Source organism: Jatropha curcas, chromosome 4 (assembly GCF_041381405.1).
Source record: "Jatropha curcas cultivar XTBG-Jc1 chromosome 4, XTBG_Jcur_1.0, whole genome shotgun sequence".
Lineage (NCBI taxonomy): Eukaryota > Viridiplantae > Streptophyta > Magnoliopsida > Malpighiales > Euphorbiaceae > Jatropha > Jatropha curcas.
This window is the reverse complement of record NC_143154.1, coordinates 28,897,285-28,916,756: the sequence shown is the minus strand read 5'-3', so window position 1 is coordinate 28,916,756 and position 19,472 is coordinate 28,897,285. Positions and strand designations below refer to the sequence as shown.

Sequence of the window (19,472 nt, the reverse complement as noted above, 5' to 3'; positions counted from 1 at the left end):
ACGAAAATAAGAAATTTGAAACTGTAGATATGGTTGTAATAGCTTGATAATGATTAGTTGAAAAAAAAAAAAGAACAACAATCAAGAAACTTTTGTCAATATGTATATATATATATATATTCAAGATTGAAAGGAAAAGTGGGAGTTTCCCAGCTAGGATTCCAAGAATGCATTGAATTGAATTCATGTTTCATATATTCATAATTTTGTAGTCATAAGAAATTAATTAAATATATATATATCTTTGGTTAATCATTTCATGCTTTGAAAATCTTTTTGTACACTTTAATTGTTGAAGTTTGAATAATTGAAATGGAAAGTGTTATAAGCTTTTAAAATTAGAACAGTAGGAGATTTATGTATAATTATTCATTTAATTGTCAAAACCCTCATTGCATTAAGTGAAAAATGTTGCATCACTCTTGACTTCTTGAATCCTTTTCCGCATTTGATGGTCTTTGGGCATCGAATTCTTCTTCCTTTTTTTATTTTATTTTATTTTTTTAAAAAAAAAACATGAAACTTTTCATATAGAAGTCATACCATCAAGATATAATTTTTTTGTCTTTTTAATAAAGTGAATTTTTTGATTCTCATCTTTATAGAGTTGAGGTCGCTTACCGCCTTAATCAACACCTTATTGATAAATAATTCATTAATTGTGTTAACTTATAAATTGGTTTTTCTACGGATTGTAGCTCTACTGGCAACGCAGATTGAACATATGAGAAGATATATTGGGTTCGATCCTTACTAAATTCACCTATAGGGAGGGGAGGAGCTTCAACTATGATTAAACTTCGAGCCGAATTAGAAGCTCTCTAATAATAAGGTTCGGATACCGGTGGTTTACATAAAAACTTATAAACTTGTTTATTGTCCATTTTATTGGCTAGGTCAAAGCTTTATTAGTTAAAGGTTGGATTACTAAAAATTAAAATTATTAAACGATAATCTACAGATTGTGGTTCAGTTGACAACGTATATTGGATATAGGGAAAGGGCTATTGGATTCGATCCTCATTAAACTCCCTATAGGGAGAGACAAAGAGTCTTAACTGTGATTAAATTCTGAGTTAAATTTAGTCGGTTCTTGGTAAAAGACTCCAGAGATAGGTGGTTTAAAAAAAAAATTATTAAACGTCAAATTTCTTGTTTATGCTTTATATGGTACGTCTCTGCGTTTGTATATATGACGTAATATTGAGCATGCCGCAGGCGCAGTGCATGCCATGCAAAATCACCATTACGTGTGTTTTTTCGGTGAATTATATTGTTCAATTTTTACGTTGATGTCAACTCTATATGTTGTTCAAAAAAACAAAAACTCTATTATGTATTTTTATATGCTCTGTTTGGTTGTTGGTCATTAATTTAGGTTTAGGTGACCAAATCAAGGGTGCCACCGCCACGCAAGTGTTCCCATTTCCCATTGGCCTTAACGAGGTGTATTCAATTTTTACCGTGCACTTGGGCAACTGGCTTTCTCCAGTTTTTACTTTTCCCCTTACAGGTAAAACTTGTCAAAAACTGATCTATTTACTGTTCATTCATAAACCAAACTAACAACAATATAAATTTTTAAATTTTATTTTTATTTTATTTTTTTGAATAAATAGTTAAACTACACTCAGATTCAATTGTTTGGTGTTTTTTTTTCTTTTAATTTAATTAGGAATCAAAATAATTAAAATTCGGAATAATCCCGTTTATTATCTAATTTCCTTTTTAAATAAACCTATAGTTCCTCCATGCAAATATATTAATGGTAATGCAAGAATAAGGTAATAGTAATTTTTGTACAAAATTTTTGATATCATCCCCATATACAAAATTAAAAAACGAAGTTTGGAGAGGGAAAAATAAAATAAAATACTAGAATAAAAAATAGAAATTTTATGAAACTATAAGCTGAGAATATCCTAACGGCGGATGAGGAGAAAACGGAGACAACGGCGGTACATTGAAGATTCCTTTCAAATCGCCTCCGTCCATAATTGCCGTCCAGCTCGACGGCGTCAACGCCTCATCTCCCTGAGGCTCTTCTCTCTTCACCACCTTCTTCGCTTCCTCTTCTACAATCTCACTTTCTCTTGTTCGTTTCCGTTCGTTTCCTTCACTGGCACGTGTGTTCCATTTCCCAGCTTCTAGAGGGAAGTTCAGAATGGCTTTTGAGCCGCGAAACTTGAACGCTGCTTGATCGTAGGCTTTGGCGGCTTCGATAGCTGTTTCGAAGGTTCCGAGCCACAACCGAGTGCCTTTCCGGTTCGGGTCTCGGATCTCCGCTGCGTATTTGCCCCACGGTCTCTGTCGGACTCCTCTGTAATGCCTTTTCTCTTCTACAGCAGAAGCACCCGAGTCAGCTTGGACCGATTGCTGGTTCGGTTCAGCAAATTGGATCCATTCGGTTTTTTTGGGCAACGATATTTTCAAAGACGGCTTTCGGTTCCCCTGAGAACTTGAACCAACAGATGGTATTTCAGGTTTTGATTCGAAATCGTTGAAAACGTTATTTGATAGAGAAATACTTTGAGGTTTTGATTCAAATCTGAAATTCTGAATGTGTTGTATTTGAGGTTTTGATTCGAATTCGAAGAATTCGTTACTTGATTGAGAGATTAGTTGAGGTTTTGCATCAAATTCAAAACTAGTTGGCGAATCGCAAGATCTTGGAGCAGTGAGATCAACGATTTGAGGTTTAGCTTCAAATTGGAAGAAATCGTCATCAATATTGTTGCTTGTAAAGTAATCAGAGAATGAGATTGTTGAATCAATACTTGAAGTCCGGGAGCAATTAGACTCATTTTCAGAGCTCGAAAGCTCCATATTTACATCATTAAGGGTGGAATAAGAACATGAAGCACCAACAGGTGAGAGAAGATCACCAAGTAAATGATGCTTGATGAACTCTAAAGCAGAAGCTACATGAGTTTCAGCCTCCATTTCTGAGACTTCTTCAAATCTTTAAAGACTATACTATTAAAAAAGCTGAATGTTACAGAGAGGAGAGGAATTGTTATTTTGAAATCTTGTAGGAGGATGAGAGTGGAAGATGAAGTGAAAATGGTATATATAGAAAGGAGATGAATATGTAAGCAGAACAGCGACTTTTCAACGAGAGTTTTTTTGACCCAAAAAGGAAGGTTCCCCGCTCTATCTCTCGCTGCATTGGCTTATTGAAATTTGCAATTGGATGATCTTCACGAACGGATCGACGGCTGATGGACAATGTAAGTTGTTAATTCATGTTCTGTTGTCGTGTTCTGTTGCTATTTTTTATTTGAATTCTATTATAATAAGTTACTCATCTTTGGATTTACTTCTACTTTTCCTGGTTGCTTCCAAAAATGCACGTTTGTGTAGAACATTTCATACGAACAGAGAGTTAGCTAACAAAAGTATTAAGACATTTTTTCAGGAAATGGATTGGATAATAACGTTAAAGAATTGCTTTTAATATTTGGATAGTAGTAATGCATGAACTAGGAAAGATTCCTTTTGAAGCAACTATGATTTGGTCATGATTAATAGGTAACCTTTACTATATGGTTCGAGTTATTAAAAGATCCCTATTCTAGAAAGCCAAAAATTGCTCATAGTTCATGTAAATATGAGTTATAATGAAATGAAAAAAATTCCATAGATTTTATCGAATAATTTATTTAAAAAGCCAAATTTTACTCTTCATGGGATAGATCTTGATTTGGTCTGTCATTGTCTAATATAGGTTTATGTTTATCAGTTTCTATATTTATATAAAAGAAAAGGAAATTGTTAATGCCAATCAATTCAGACATGGTCTGTTAATATTAAAAGAATTAGGCTTTCTGAATCTATCCTGAATTATTTGAATATAAAATCCAAAGATGGCTCACGGGCATGCTGACAAAAAAAAAATATTTTGAAATTTTTGGCTTTTATTCCTAGGCCAATTTAAAAAGCCAAAATAGGAGATGCATCACTTCTCTTTTCTTTTTCCTTTTGTTTTTTTATGGTTTTTGTTTTATTTTTACTTTGTGAATTTAGTTGGCCAGCCATTAAATTAACAAAAACTTGTTTATAATGTACTCAAGCTATTATGAAGTAGTAGGGCCAATGATATAAATAAAGGATGGGAAGCAGTCAATTGCTATAGTTGTTTAATTATTCTAAGTCTTGTGCCTCCTGACAGTCTCAACCACTCTTATTATTCTATGCAAAAATGTCTCAGGATAATAGCAAGTAAGATGAAGCTTGAACCAAGTCCAAGAGCAAATTTTTTTAATAAAAAAAGATCCATTCTTTTCGCATCTGAGCATTGGAAAACAGTAAAATAACCAAGTTTTAATGATTGCTAACAGTGATGTAACATGTTAATCATCTCTGATGTTAGGAATTATATTAATCGTCAGTTTGTCACTTGTGTGTGAATTATATGAGAATATTCATAAAGATATGTAGTTACTAAAATTTGCATTTTTTTTCAGTTTGCTTACTTCTAGTTAATCTCACAAAGGCATGAAAATTGGGAAATTATGTATTGTAGTCTTTTCACCTAACAAGTTCACTCATCAATCTTTTTCTTGGTGAGAGAATGGGCTTCACAAAACAAACTGTCTAGAAGTATTCAACCATGACTATATTCATTTTTCTGTACATTATTTTGGAACAACAATCAGTGTTGTTATCGGACAAAATTCTTTTCATGGAGAACTAATGAAAAACCAGAAACATTCACATCTGATAGATAAGCGGAGGTTTTTTAATAAAAAAATAGCCTTTATATGATATGTCTGCCCTGAAGTGATTGCTCCCTTATGTTTTTTACCCTTCCTATGAAAATATTCATTGCTAAAATTTGTCGATTGGCTATTTACCAGGATTTAAATTGGGATATATAGCTAGAAAGACCTTAATACTAAAGTTCTCTGTAACTAGAAAATGCTCAGCCTAAAGAGTCTTAGAGGGCATTTCGTTCAGATGGTTCATGCAGCTAAAAACTGATTTTTTTCATCCTAGGTAATCTTCATGCTTAATGAATTAGATGTCATTGCTTTTTCTGTCCATTATCTGAAGAAAAACCAGAAACATTCACATCTGATAGATAAGCAGAGGTTTTTTAATAAAAACAATAGCCTTTATATGATATGTCTGCCTCTGAAGTGATTGCTCCCTTATGTTTTACCCTTCCTATGAAAATATTCATTGCTAAAATTTGTTGATTGGCTATTTACCAGGATTTAAATTGGGATATATAGCTAGAAAAACCTTAGTACTAAAGTTCTCTGTAACTAGAAAATGCTCAGCCTAAAGAGTCTTAGAGGGCATTTCGTTCAGATGGTTCATGCAGCTAAAAACTGATTTTTTTCATCCTAGGTAATCTTCATGCTTAATGAATTTGATGTCATTGCTTTTTCTGTCCATTATCTGAACTTATTGATTGCTTAACTATCAGAGTTTGAGTGACCTAAAAGAAAAATGCAAGTTTCATTAACTTTCTGCTGATGCCCTCAGGATTAATGAGGAGAAAGCATTAATCTTTGGACATCTTACCTTCAGAAACCATTACCTGCTGCTGCTGGACTAGTGAGGAGAAACTGCAAAGACTGACCTTGGGCCATGTACTTGTGGGAGTGATTTTCCTTGAGCTTCCAGAATCCTAGCCAGATTCTTCTTGATGGGGCTTCTGTGTGCAGTTTAATAGTAGTCTCATGCTCTGGTATGCACTTTTAACTACTTGAAGATTTTGTAGTGTTCTTTTGCACCTTTCCAAGTTCATATGTAAATTTTTACTGTTACATTTTTATATCCACCTGTGAAAGTCTTTTGTCAAAACTAAAGAGGCTAATAGATTTATGCATCTTTAGATGCCATGAAATCCATTTACAATTTGATTACAATTTATTATGAGATTTTCCCTCCATTAAATGATAAACCTGCAACCTATTAAATATAATTGAAGAAAATCAGGTCCAGTTATGTGTAGACTAGTGAACAGCTGAAATGACTCATCTACATGGTGTAATTGATTCTTATTTCTACTGCATGCTGCCTGGACGTGTTTTGAGGGGAAGAGTTCAGCTATGGCCTGCCTCCTGTTACCAAAAGAACCATGATATTTGTAATATCTCACTACTTATTGTTCTGATGTAAAATAGAGTTTGATATAATTGGTATTATAACTGCAAGCCAGTGTTATATCATAAATTCTAAATAGCTTTTCTGCACTGAAGTGCAACACCAAAAAGTGAAATGATAAACACAGACAAACAAAAGCTAACTTTTGCTTAGTCAATCAAGATGGCACATCCACTTAGTATCTACTGTTGTTCTCTCATGTCTTCTAATGTCTCCTTTCCTTTTCAGCTTGACATGTAAGTGGCTGTATTATGCTAATATGCTGGCATTTCCATTCTATTCACTTGGAAACATAGTAATCCAACTATTGTTTTAATCAATAATCTTACTTCCCCTAATACAGAAAATTGCATTAATTATCCAAAAAATTATATGTAATTATGCTAACAACTTATCTAGTTTGTGAAATTACACTAGCAGCCATTTGGCATTGGTTCACCACTAATTATGTCAAATCTAGGTGACGAATGATGGGTAAACATTAAAAACTTGATGCTACTGTACTTTATAGCTACTTGTTTCTGTGTTATTTTCGAACCAGTTAATATCTGTTTATGCTTTCCTTGATACTTCTAACTACTCGGTGTTGTTAACCTTGTCCTTTTCTGTAAACCTAATCTGTCAACTTTTATTGCATCCTCCACTTTCTTCATTCAATATTCCACGCACTACACCATTAATCCATTTTGCACATGATAAGCAGTGATGTCTTCGTTACTGTAACTGAAAATTTTCTACATTGGAATGGATATTATGTTCAAAACAAATTTTTAAAGTTCAACAATTTTTACCAGCAGATAAACTTTATTTTTGAATGAAGAATTTAGTGACAAATATGTAATCATTTGTTAGAAAAAATGGGAATAAACTGTTTGGTGGTAACAAACAGTGATATCATAGTCAAGGGCCTCTAACCTAATTCTTCTTGTGAATTTATTCTATGTAGCTTTTAGACTTACATAACTTCTTGGAAAGATGCCAACTAATTTTACTGGTTATTAGTGAACTTAGTTCCATGAAATTGGTAAGAAAAAGTGAAAGAATATAATTTTTTTTTTACACATATGCCTATATGATCTAAGAAAGATGTTTTCTGGGAGGTTGAATCCAATTTCTAATATGGTGGTTGAATTTTCTTTTTCAGATTTTGCTTTGCTATGGATTGAATAGAATGTGGGAAAGTTGAAAAAGTGGATTTAAATACATGAGATAGTAGTTGAAAGAACACATGTAACATGTTTTGGATAGTAACACCTTCCTAAAAAACTTGATCAATCGCTATCCAAGAATAATACATTCTTTAGGTTCATGGATTTACAGGTTGTCTTGACCAAGGAAAACTTAAAACTTCCATGGGAAACTATGGTGTGGCTTTCCTATATCATTTTCTTGGATATCATTTTCAATAGGTATTTTCTAACTTGTACTTGACATAAATTGGATACTGGATTACTATAGTCATTTTATTGAACTAATGCCCTATGTGCAGGTGATTGTAGACAAGAGAATCCAGGTCTAATAAAATCTGTGGTGTACGGATTTCATTGAGCTACAGTACGAATTACTGTACAATCAATCAATTCTTGTGGTTATCATATTTTCTTTTCGGTTTTTTTCTTTCTGGCTTTTGATATTTCAATCTAAGATTTTTTATGTTAGCTTATCTTTGGAAATAAAATTCCTCTTCGGACAATCTTAAAGATGCATTCTCTCTCACGTTGGCTTCATATATTCAGAAACGTTATTTTTGAATTACTATTCAAAAAGAATTGATTCTTCATTGATAGAAGGAAGCTCTTATCTTTACCGACTGAGTAATGGGTTAGAGGGTTTTTTTTTTTTTTTTTTTGAAAATAAATGAGTTAAGAGGGTTAATTGTATTTATTGCTTGTGGAATTTTTAATTTTTTCTATTTTGATATCTGAATAGAAAATATTTACAATTAAGTGTTGGAATTAATAATGTTTAGTACAATTTAAATATATTTAGCTGGAATTTGTCACCAATAAATCAAAATGAATTATTTTATTATTCGTTTTACTTTATTTATTTTTCTAAATTACCATCTTTTTTTTTTTTAAATTTCCTAAATATTATATAGATTCAGTGTGTGAACCATATGTTAATCTCAAATTGTAGAGTTCACACTTCACAATCTCTAGATGTAGTCAAATGATTATCAATCAATTTTATTTTTATATGTAAGATGCCCTTCATTTCATAGTTACAAGGGAGTCGGTAAGTAATTTTCCAGTAAAATATAATATAAAAGCAGCCAGTGCACAGACCTAGCAACAAAGCAGAGGCTCTGAGATTAAAAGTTCCCGAGCTTGAAATTTCTCGTTGGAATATCTGATACAATTTAGAAATAAATTTTAATAATACTGACTCCAATCATATCAGACCAATCCGATGCCAACACTCGCCATCTAACTCGTTTCGAAACGCCTTGACAATAGTGCCATATATGTTGATTTTTGTTTTGTTATGATAATCTTGTCGACAGAAAGCCCCATTGGCCAATTGAAGCTGAAATCTACAATTGACTAACCAAAAATTTGCAACTCAAAGTCGGCAGAATCAGTTTTAAATTAGAACATCAAACCTAATTAAGCCACCAAAATTTTGAAAATAGATGTTCGATACAGCGCACTCAACATAGGCTTTATAGTCAATTCCTACCAAAGAAAAAACAAATCCAATATAGGTTTTTATTTCCTTAATATTAATCAATCGTCAAATCTCAAATTTGACCGGCAATTAAGAAGCTTAATCCTTTTTTTTAACTGCAAAAAATATCACTCTCTCCATTTCACTTCAAGCGATCACTTTGGCATTTTATAATAGATTAAAAAAATTGATTCATTTTAATTTTATAAAAAGCTCGCTACAATTTTTCTAAATATCAATTTATTAATCTTTTGTTTTAGCATTGGAGTGGAGAATTTAAATATGAATTTATTGTCAGGTCATATATGCATTTATGGTCAGGCTATACCTTAGTGTGCTAATCTATTGAATTAGAGTAGTCATTTTAGAGGAATTAATGAATAAGAGAAAAATGGAAAAAAAAATTATGAATAAAAGAAAAGTCGACACTTGAAGTGGAAAAATAAAATCAAAGTGGACAATTAAAGTGGAACAGATGAAATAAAGTATATCAACAGCAAAAAATTGGATAAGTTTAAATTATAGTTATATTCGACAACAACTTTTTAAATAGTTTTTAGCGTTTTGACAATGTTCAGCAACACAGCATTCGAGCTAATTTCAAACAGTTATGAAAAGCTACTCAAACAACTAAATGCTACTAAAACAATTAACAACTAATAAAATAATTAATTTTTTCAAACGGACCATCAATATATATATAATAAATTTTATAAATATTAATTGAGGTGGTTAATAAGCTTAATTTAAATAAATTTGACTTTAATTTCTGTAAAAAAAAAAAAAAAAAGATTTTCACTTTATGACGGAGGGATTACATCTCATAGTTATTAAAAAAACGGAAACAAATTTCATAATGACCTTATGAGTATTAAAAAAAAGGGATAAGATCAATACATAGATCTCATATATTCTTTGGTTCATGCATCGAATCATTGTTGTAATCAAAATAATAAAAAAAGAGAAAAAACAAGTTGCTTGAATTAAAGCAAATGAAATTAATATTATATAGCCAAAAGCTTTGATTAATAGTATTCAATTCAACGGCTAATTTTCTATTATCTCCAAAACGACAAGCAGATTTTTTTTTAGTGAACAAATGATAGATACTGCCCTTGCATTCATGTGAAATAAAAAATAATATCAGAAATATCCATGCAGCCTCCTGATTAATTAAGCACGTGAGTATTTTTGTTATCTTATTATTTATTTTTTTTAATTAAGGGAAAAGAACTATTTAATCCCTTTGACATAGTCATAATTATAATTTCATCCTCCTTATTTAATCAATTTATCTATTAGTATATAAAATTTAGTTTTGTTAAACTATTTAGTCATTTTATTAAAAAAATATAATTTTAGAGATAAATACGCTATAATATTTGATTATTTGATTTTTCATATTTAATATATTTTTACTATTTAATTCTTTATATTTATTGAATTACTATTTAGTCTCTCATCTAATATAAAAAATAATATTTTTTTTAAATGGTGGACTAAATATTGTGATAGTGTATTTAATCAAAAGGATGATTAGAGCTATTGATTAAATTTGGAGGACTAATTAGCTATTTTTCCTTTTAATTAAATATATGTGTACTTTTTGTTTTTATATATATGGAGAGAGAGGTTTTCAAAATTTCTCAACAGAATCTCGTCTTGGTACTTTGTCGTTTAATAAAAAATTCTTGGAGAGGACTCAAACATTGCGGTTCGCCGCACGTGTTGTTGGTTGGCACGTGGTGACCTCAAGCTTATAAAAGGGAAAATTCTTTAGTCAGAGTCTAATTTGACCGTGGCAGTCAGCTTCAAACTTTCTGATTAGTTAGCCATTTCTTGAAGAATGTGCCATCTTATCATAAAATAACTCCAGAATTAAAAAAATAAAATAAAATAATTCAGCTGATGGCTTATAATTTTATTCTCTAAAAATAAAAATAGTTTCAATACTACATTATTAATAACAATAATAGAAGTGAGAAAATGTCAAAAAAGAATTAGGATAAATGCTCAATTTGATCTTGAATAATTATTTTATGTTCAATTTAATTTAAAATTAATTTCTTATATATTTAGTAAAAATAAAGAATACTAAGGTTTTTATTTTTTAAATAATAAAATTATTTAAAAATAAGAATTTAAGTTAATTTTTATGGAGATGTAAAGGTACTTAAATATCTTGTATAAGCAATATTTTGGGATTGTGAAATTAAAAACAATTGTTGTCAATTTATTTATTTATTTATTTATTTATTTATTTTCAGAATAGCTGTTGTCAATTTATTAGATATTGGAAACAAAAAATGAAAACTTTTGACATCAAAAACAAGATTTTGCGCTAACAAACTAAGAAGCTGACGCAGGAACAAACAATTTAGTTTTTTAATTTCAAAATAAGCAAAAAATTTATATATATTCCTACGCTATTTAGTTGGAAAGGGTACCATTTCCCCCCTACTTTTTGAGCCAACATGTGTCAGCTGCAAAACCTAATTCATGAATATGTATTATTAACCTAAACCTATTTTTGTAAAAGAAAGAGGTTTTTTAATCCAGATAGCTTCATCCACGGTTGAAGCATTAAATTCTACTAATCGCATGGTCGAGTCGGGAGTCGATCTTTGAAAGAGCTTTTAACATTATCGTTTTATGATCTAAGAGAAATTAGTTGTTTATAAACTGAGATTGATTTTCTAAATAGAAGAAAATGTTATCATAACAAGTCTTTATCGCTAGTTTTTTATATTAATTTTTTTAAATAATTTTCTAATATTATTTATTAGAATTCATGCATAGTTTATTAGCAATATGTTGATGGGAATGCTAATAGGCTTTAATCACTATAAAGAATGTTAATATAAATTCGATTTCATAAAATGCACCCATGGAGAAGAAACAAAATTGTAATTATTTTTCTTTTGTTTTTTTTTTATTATTTTTTGAGAATCCTATATAGTTATGGTTTTACCAAGATAAAAAAATAGAAATAGATGCAAATAGGGGCGACTTAGATTTATAAATATAAATTAAATACCTAGTAGTGGCGGAGTTAGAAAAGTTTTTCAGTGAGATAATTTATTTAATATGATTTTTAGTGGGGTCAATTAGATTAAAAAATTTAAAACTTTTCATTTAATATACTTTTTTTTTTATCAATTTAACCCTATTCTATAAGTTTTTTTAAAATTTAAGTGAGCTGAATCAATGAAGGTTTGCGTTGTAGAGAATCGAACCCATGATCTAAATCACAATAGTCAACTCTACAAATACTTTTTGCTATTGAGCTAACCCATTCGAATTAAATACTAGTATACCTTGATCATTAACAACTTGGCTTATGCATAGAAAATAAATAGCAACTATGAGAATGAGAACACAAATTGCTTAATTGGTAGTATATCTTTGTATCCAACCTATATTATTTTAAAATTTAAGCCGCAAATTTTCACAAAATGAAAGTGATTGGCTGCAAGTGGTTTTCTCACCAACCAATAATATAAGACCTTTAAAATCCCAAATTAATATTATAGTACTAATATTTGATAATATTATATATTAGTGCTCAAAAATTAGATTATGTAGGCCTCTAATCTAAACTTAATCCAATACTTAAAAATTAATTAAAGAAAAGGGGGTTGCTTGCTTTGCTACTTGGTAGCGCCACTAGCTAGGAGTCACCTTCCTTGAAGGTGACAAAAGGAGGGGTTTAGGTGTCACCCACATATTATTATTATTATTATTATTATTCTATCTTTAATGATGGTCCATTGACTTTATGGAGGACTTATCCACATACAAAATCTATTAATCTGTCTAAGGCCAATGTATCTTTCTTCTTCAATGCCTTTTTCTTCTATCTACTTCCCGATTATTTCCAACCCTATTTCTTTTTTTTCTTTTCCAACAAAAAAAATCCTTATTTTTATTTTCATTAAAGTCCAAATAACTAGCATATTTACCTTTAGTTTCATTTTCTTTCTGTACTTATTGGTTCACTAATACTGTCTTTTTTTGGTAATTTGTGTTTTTATAGTTCCTTGAGCCTAAATAAAAGAATGTAATATTCATATTAACATTTGGTAGATTTGTTTGTAAATTGAATCATAAAAAAAAAAAAAAATTAAATTGCAAGAAGATCAAATTTTTACTAAATTTTTTTCATTTTCTAGATTCAAATGTGATTGTGAGCAACTTTTACTCCGAGTTAAATATCATTGTTGATTATAGCGGTAACAAAGGTAAATAAAAATAAATTACTATATAGTCTTTATAATTATTTCTTGGTCTTTAATTTATAAAGAATGAACTGCTTTATCCGTCACTATAATATAATGTTAAATTATGACGGATTATATATAGTGTTAAATCATGAGGTAATGTTGATTATCAAACTTTTAAATTTAACTTTAAGCCCTTGACAAAATGGGTATTTAAGTCCAAAATTACCAACTTAATTGAAAAACTTATTTTTCTTTCTCATTTTTCGTTGTAATTTGACTTTAACCCTATAAAATTTTAACTTAAGATATTTTGTTTTAATATCTTTCTTACACTAATTAAACTCTCTTAAATGTCAAATGAATGACCATGCCCCTATTGAAGCTGACGGCTTTCGTTTCTGCATGCAAAATCAAAATCAAAATCAAAAAGCCAAAATTAAAAATAAATAAATAAAATTAAAAAACTCGGCGATCCAAAGCTCTGACAGATAAACAGACAAAAAGACAAACAACAAATTGCTGCCCGAAGACTCATGACGTCATCAATCTGGTCATTGCAATTTCCCCACGTGATTTTTTAAAACCAATTCTTAAATGTGAAGAAGCTGCGAAGAAACTTGTTTCACAATTAAAATAATATTAAAATCAAACCCCACTGTTTATAATTAAAAAATAAATGCATGAACCATTTCCCCTATAAATCCCTTAGAATTATCATTTCCGATTGAAGAAAAAGAAACAAAATACAAAAACCTCAATCGACACACCAAACCAAACACATAACAGAACTGTGTTTCCAGAAATGTACGGACAGACGATAACCGAATCCGATTTTGCTGTTCTTGAATCGGTTCGAAAATACTTACTTGGAGATTCGATTTCTATGTCTTCTTGCAATAATTCTACAATTAATCCCTCTGTTGTTCCTAGTACTACTCCTGTTTATTGCCGGAGCTCAAGCTTCAGTAGCTTGTACCCTTGTTTATCGGATAACTGGGGCGATTTGCCGCTCAAAGTCGATGATTCTGAAGATATGCTTCTCTACGGCGTTCTCCGCGATGCTGTTACTGTTGGTTGGGTCCCATCTCTAAGAACTGAGCCGCAGCCTGATTTTCCGCCGGTGAAATTAGAACCGGAGGAGATTTTTGCTGCTTTGCCGGAGATTGTGCCAACTCCGGCTACTGTACAGATGCCGGAGAGGATTGAGACTCAAGCTATGGTTTCTGTGGCTGCTGCTACTACTACGACGGCTCCGGCAGTGGTGCCCACGAAGGGGAAGCATTACAGAGGAGTGAGACAGCGGCCGTGGGGGAAATTCGCAGCGGAGATTCGTGACCCAGCGAAAAATGGGGCTCGGGTTTGGTTAGGGACATTTGAGACAGCGGAGGATGCGGCTTTGGCTTATGATCGCGCCGCTTATAGAATGCGTGGGTCAAGGGCGTTGTTGAATTTCCCATTGAGGGTGAATTCTGGAGAACCTGACCCTGTGAGAGTGACTTCAAAGAGGTCATCACCGGAGCCGTCATCTTCTTCATCATCGGGATCGGTGAATGGATCACCGAAGAGGAGAAAGAAGGTTGTCAGCTCCGGTACAACGCCGTCTGATACTAAAACAGTAGTGGCTCAAGCCGGATTAGAAATGGGAAATGCAGTTAGATATCAAGTGGCAGCAAGTACACATGGCGAGCATCTATTGGTTAATTAAAGAATAATATCGAATGTGAAAGCCTTAAACATTTTGAGAAAATAGAGTGGAAAAAAAAAAAAAAAGTGATACTGTAAATCGAAGCTATAAAATGTTTAGAGGCATTCCATAAATTTTTGAAGTTGGTTGAGGAGGGTTAAAAAAAAAAAAAAAAGAACTGTTTGGCTTGTGAATATAAAATTTGTTGTTTTATTAATTTTTATCCTTTAATGAAATATTTTCATTCTTTATGGTTAATTGGAATATTGTGGCTGATAAATACTCACTCATCTATCCCTGCATCGTTGATCCATTACACACTAACCATTTGCATTGCTGATAAATTATTTACTTGTATATTTAGTTAATTATAACTCATAATCTATTATTTTGTTACATAAAATAAATAAATAAATAAACTCTAAAATTGTTTTTTAATATAAATATATATAAAATAAAGTAATAATAATAATAAAAAAAAAGAATGGAGGAGTTGAAGATTCTTATGGATAATTCAGAAGTATAGTTTTCATATCCTGTGTACTGAGTCTTGACTTCCTCCATGGTTTCTTTGCTTTATTTATTTTTGGCTACATTCTGGATTCAGTACTACCAAAATTCATTGACAAGAATTGCAATAAGGCAATGAAGGAATGGATAGAAATATTCTCTAAATGCAAATAACATCATAAAATAACTTTTTTATATTATATTAAATTTTTGGTTCCGATTTCCATTAATGATAAGATGTTTATATGAATCCAAATTAATACATTTGTAAATTCTTTGCTTTAATTAAAACAATTAGCTTCATCTGTATATATTATGAATCAACTGAAATTTTAGAATCTTATATTAGTTATATTAGTTTAGGAAGCTATAAGGATGTCCCTCCGGAGTAATAAGGCTGATGTGTCTAGGCTTGAGTAATGGAGTAATAAGGGTGAATTCTGTAAATATTATTTATTTGAATGGGTCTTGTGGTTGAGATTCTTAGGGTGATTTGTTCACTTACTAGTGATATTGTCCACTATTTCTTCCTATTTTTTAGGCAACTTCTGTTACTACTCTTCTTATTTTAAGTGGCGTGTATATTGTAAGTTTGATATAATAGAGATTATATTCTATTAAAACTTTTTCTTTTCTACCTTGTTATCTTGGTATCAGAGCAGTGACGATCTTCCTATCATGGCTTCTTCAACTCTGAATGTTGCCAACTTCGTCACATTGAAACTAAAACAAACAAATTATCCACTTTGGAGAGAACAAGTTTTGAGTTTAGCTGAAAGCCAGGAGTTATCTGATCATCTTGATAACAGCTTCCCTGAAGATCAGAAATTCAATTCACCACCCAACCCAATTCCCGAAAATTACCAACCACAATATTCCGATAATTTCAAAATATGGCAAAAGTCCGATCGAATACTCCGCGGTTGGATCTGTGGAACATTGAGTGAGGAATCGCTTGGCCTTGTAATCGGATTAGACACCGTTCATGCTGTCTGGAGGGCATTAAAAGATGCATATGCCCAAGACTCACAAGAGAGGGAATTTACCCTCCGACAGCAATTGACCTATTTTCGCAAAGAAGAGAATCGGTCGATCACCGAACATCTGCGATTGTTTAAAGAAATCTGTGACAATTTAGCAGCAATTGGGAAAACTGTTCCCGATGGTGAGAAAATATTCTGCCTTCTTACCAGTCTGGGTCCGCAGTACGAAACATTTACAACAACAATGCTCAAACCACCAAGACCGACGTTTAATGAACTGGTCTCACAACTGAAAAATCACGATCAGCGACGGATGTGGTTTTCCACACAATCCGAAATAGGAGTTGAACAAATCGCTTCTCATGTGGCTTTCTATGGAAATCAACAGACTTTGTCTAATTCCTCATCAAATCGGCGTCCTAAATTCAACTCACAAGGACGTGGTTTTCAAGCTCAACAAACACAAGGGTATGGCCAACACAAAGAATCTAATTCTTCTCAGCGACGACCTCCTCCGCCAGGACGTAGGAGAATGACACCAGCTGAACGGGAACAATATAAGAATGAAGTCTGCCAATACTGCAACAGAGCTGGTCATGTAGCTAAAATCTGTTGGTGGATTCCACAAGACAAACAGACCAGCCCGGCTCAAGCTCTCACAGCACTTACATTGGATACTGATGTCGTTGACACCGATTGGGTAGCAGATTCTGGTGCGTCGAACCATATGACAGGTAATAAAAATCTGTTACATAAGCTTACAGACTACTATGGACCTGATTCTATAACCATTGGAGATGGAACTTTTCTTCCTATCGATGGTGTTGGAATGACTTCCATAGAACAGAAACATAAATTACCTATTTCAAATGTTTTGTCAGTTCCTGCTTTAAAAAAGAATTTGTTGTCTATAGGCCAATTAACAGATGATTATCCAGTCAATTGTGAATTCTCTAATGTTTCTATTTCTGTAAAGGATCGACAAACGGGACAAGTACTGCTACGAGGACCGCGGAAACATAATCTTTATTTTTTGTCAGGAAATCCCAAAGCACATTATTCCAATCGGTTTAAGACTGTGACAGCAGACATTTGGCATCAACGATTGGGCCATCCTCAATCATCTACAATTTCTGTTTTATTTAACAAGAATCTTATAGATGTTCAAGGTTCCTTGCATTCAAAATCTTTATGTGATAGTTGTCAGTTAGGGAAGTTGAGTAGATTTCCATTCAGTTTGTCTTCGAATAATAGTTCCTCTGTGTTTGAAAAAATTCATTGTGATTTATGGGGACCAGCCCCTATTTTATCTTTTGCAAAATTCAAATATTATGCTTGTTTGGTTGATGACTATTCTAAATATTCGTGGCTTATACCATTGCGGAAAAAATCTGAATTTTTTGTTGCGTATCAAGCATTTGAACAATATGTTCTTCGACAATTTGGGAAGACAATCAAAATCTTCCATTCCGATGGTGGAGGAGAATTTTTAAACACTGCTTTATCTTCACATTTTCTTGCACAGGGAATTAAACATCAAGTCTCTTGTCCACATACACCTGAGCAAACAGGTAAAGTTGAGCGACGACACCGTATTATTCGTGAATTAGGACTAACAATGATGTATCATAGTCATGTGCCATTGTCTATGTGGGTTGAAGCTTTTCAAACTGCTGTTTTTTTAATGAATAGGTTGCCATCTTCAGTTTTAGGACATGACACACCATATTATAAATTGCATGGTTCTCATTTTGATTATAGCTCACTGCGTGTATTTGGTTCTAAATGTTTTCCGTATATTTGGGACACCAAACGACATAAGTTTGATCCTAAATCATGCTTATGTGTTTTTTTAGGCTATAGTGAAAAATACAAAGGGTACAAATGCTTCAGTCCTATAACAAAAAAATTCATTATTTCTCGTCATGTGAGCTTTGATGAAACTTCTTTCCCATACAAGTCTACTTCCTCTGATAAAATGTTTGCTGTTCAGCTTATAGACTCTTGGTTACCGTCCTCTGAAGCTAACAATTCTGCTTTAAGCTCTGCTGAAAGTGCAGGTACATCTTCATTACCAGAGAATGTCACAGCTAAACAAGACAATTTGGTCATACAGAGTGGAGGTCCTGCAACTCCTACACCACCAGTAGTTACTGCCATATTTGACCAGCCATTTGAATCCACACCAGTTTCAGACCAAGTTCCTGCACTTGTTCCTGCTCCTTTACTACTACCAGCAGCTACCACACAGCAACAAGACCAACTTCAAGAACTTGTTATGCCCCTTTCCCCGGCAGAACAGGAACAAGCTGCACCAACGTCGTCATCAACGTCACCTATAGCAGCACACATTGAAATACACTCCTCTGCAGAAACTGAGTTGGTTGATGATCATCCAACTGCCACAATTCCTCAACCCGATTCCTTGCTCACTTTCGATTCACAGGACATGCCACTAGCTGTCACTGCAGCTGAACAAGAGGTTAATTCCCCAGAAACTTGCAGAGATCAAGAAGCATTGTTGCCTGAAGATGGACTGTCCACACCGAGCTTGACACCGACTGGTTCCACCTCTTCGACTGCAAACTTAGATGATCAGGTTCCCGATGAAGCATTGCAACCTCGACACGCGATGGTCACAAGATCGCAGTCTGGTATTGTAAAACCCAATCCTCGATATGCTTTAAATGTGTCTAAATCTTGTGATATTCCACCTGAGCCTAAAAGTGTCAAAAGTGCTCTTGCACATGAAGGCTGGAAACAAGCTATGATTGATGAGTTCCACACTTTACATTCTAATCAAACTTGGATACTAGTTCCACGACCACAACATGTGAATATTATAGGGTGTAAGTGGGTTTTTAAAGCTAAACTTAATTCTGCTGGGACTTTGGATAGATTAAAGGCACGACTCGTCGCCAAGGGGTTTCATCAAAAAAATGGTGTCGACTACACTGAAACCTTTTCCCCTGTCATCAAACCAGGCACTATTAGATTAGTACTATCAGTTGCTTTAGTGAAGCAGTGGCCGATACGTCAATTGGACGTTAAAAATGCCTTCTTGCATGGGTTTATAACCGAAGATATTTATATGGATCAGCCACCTGGGATGCGAGATCCTACTTATCCCGATCATGTTTGTAAGCTACAACGTGCCTTGTATGGGTTGAAACAGGCTCCTAGAGCCTGGTTTAATCGGTTGAGTACTTTTCTCATTGACTATGGTTTTACATGTAGTTTGGCTGATCCCTCTTTGTTTGTCATGCATACATCAAACGGTATCTT

At 32.7% G+C, this 19,472-nt stretch overlaps 2 protein-coding genes across 2 annotated transcripts; one reads left to right on the top strand and one right to left on the bottom strand.

Annotated features, from left to right (window-relative positions):
• Positions 1-1,785: 1,785 nt before the first annotated feature.
• Positions 1,786-3,219, bottom strand: LOC105632316 (ethylene-responsive transcription factor 6). The gene has a single exon (XM_012214668.4). The coding sequence runs from the start codon at positions 2,941-2,943 to the stop codon at positions 1,897-1,899; it is 1,047 nt and encodes a 348-aa protein (XP_012070058.1). The 5' UTR covers positions 2,944-3,219; the 3' UTR covers positions 1,786-1,896.
• A 10,489-nt stretch (positions 3,220-13,708) lies between these two features.
• On the top strand, positions 13,709-14,952 carry ERF-1 (ethylene responsive element binding factor 1). The gene has a single exon (XM_089720499.1). It carries the CDS (start codon positions 13,813-13,815, stop codon positions 14,713-14,715), a length of 903 nt encoding a protein of 300 aa, XP_089576625.1. The 5' UTR covers positions 13,709-13,812; the 3' UTR covers positions 14,716-14,952.
• Positions 14,953-19,472: the final 4,520 nt, after the last annotated feature.

What these genes read in the sequence shown, in the direction of transcription:
- LOC105632316 (XM_012214668.4), bottom strand. Translation starts at nt 2,943, where the DNA reads ATGGAGGCTGAAACTCATGTAGCTTCTGCTTTAGAGTTCATCAAGCAT.
- ERF-1 (XM_089720499.1), top strand. Translation starts at nt 13,813, where the DNA reads ATGTACGGACAGACGATAACCGAATCCGATTTTGCTGTTCTTGAATCG.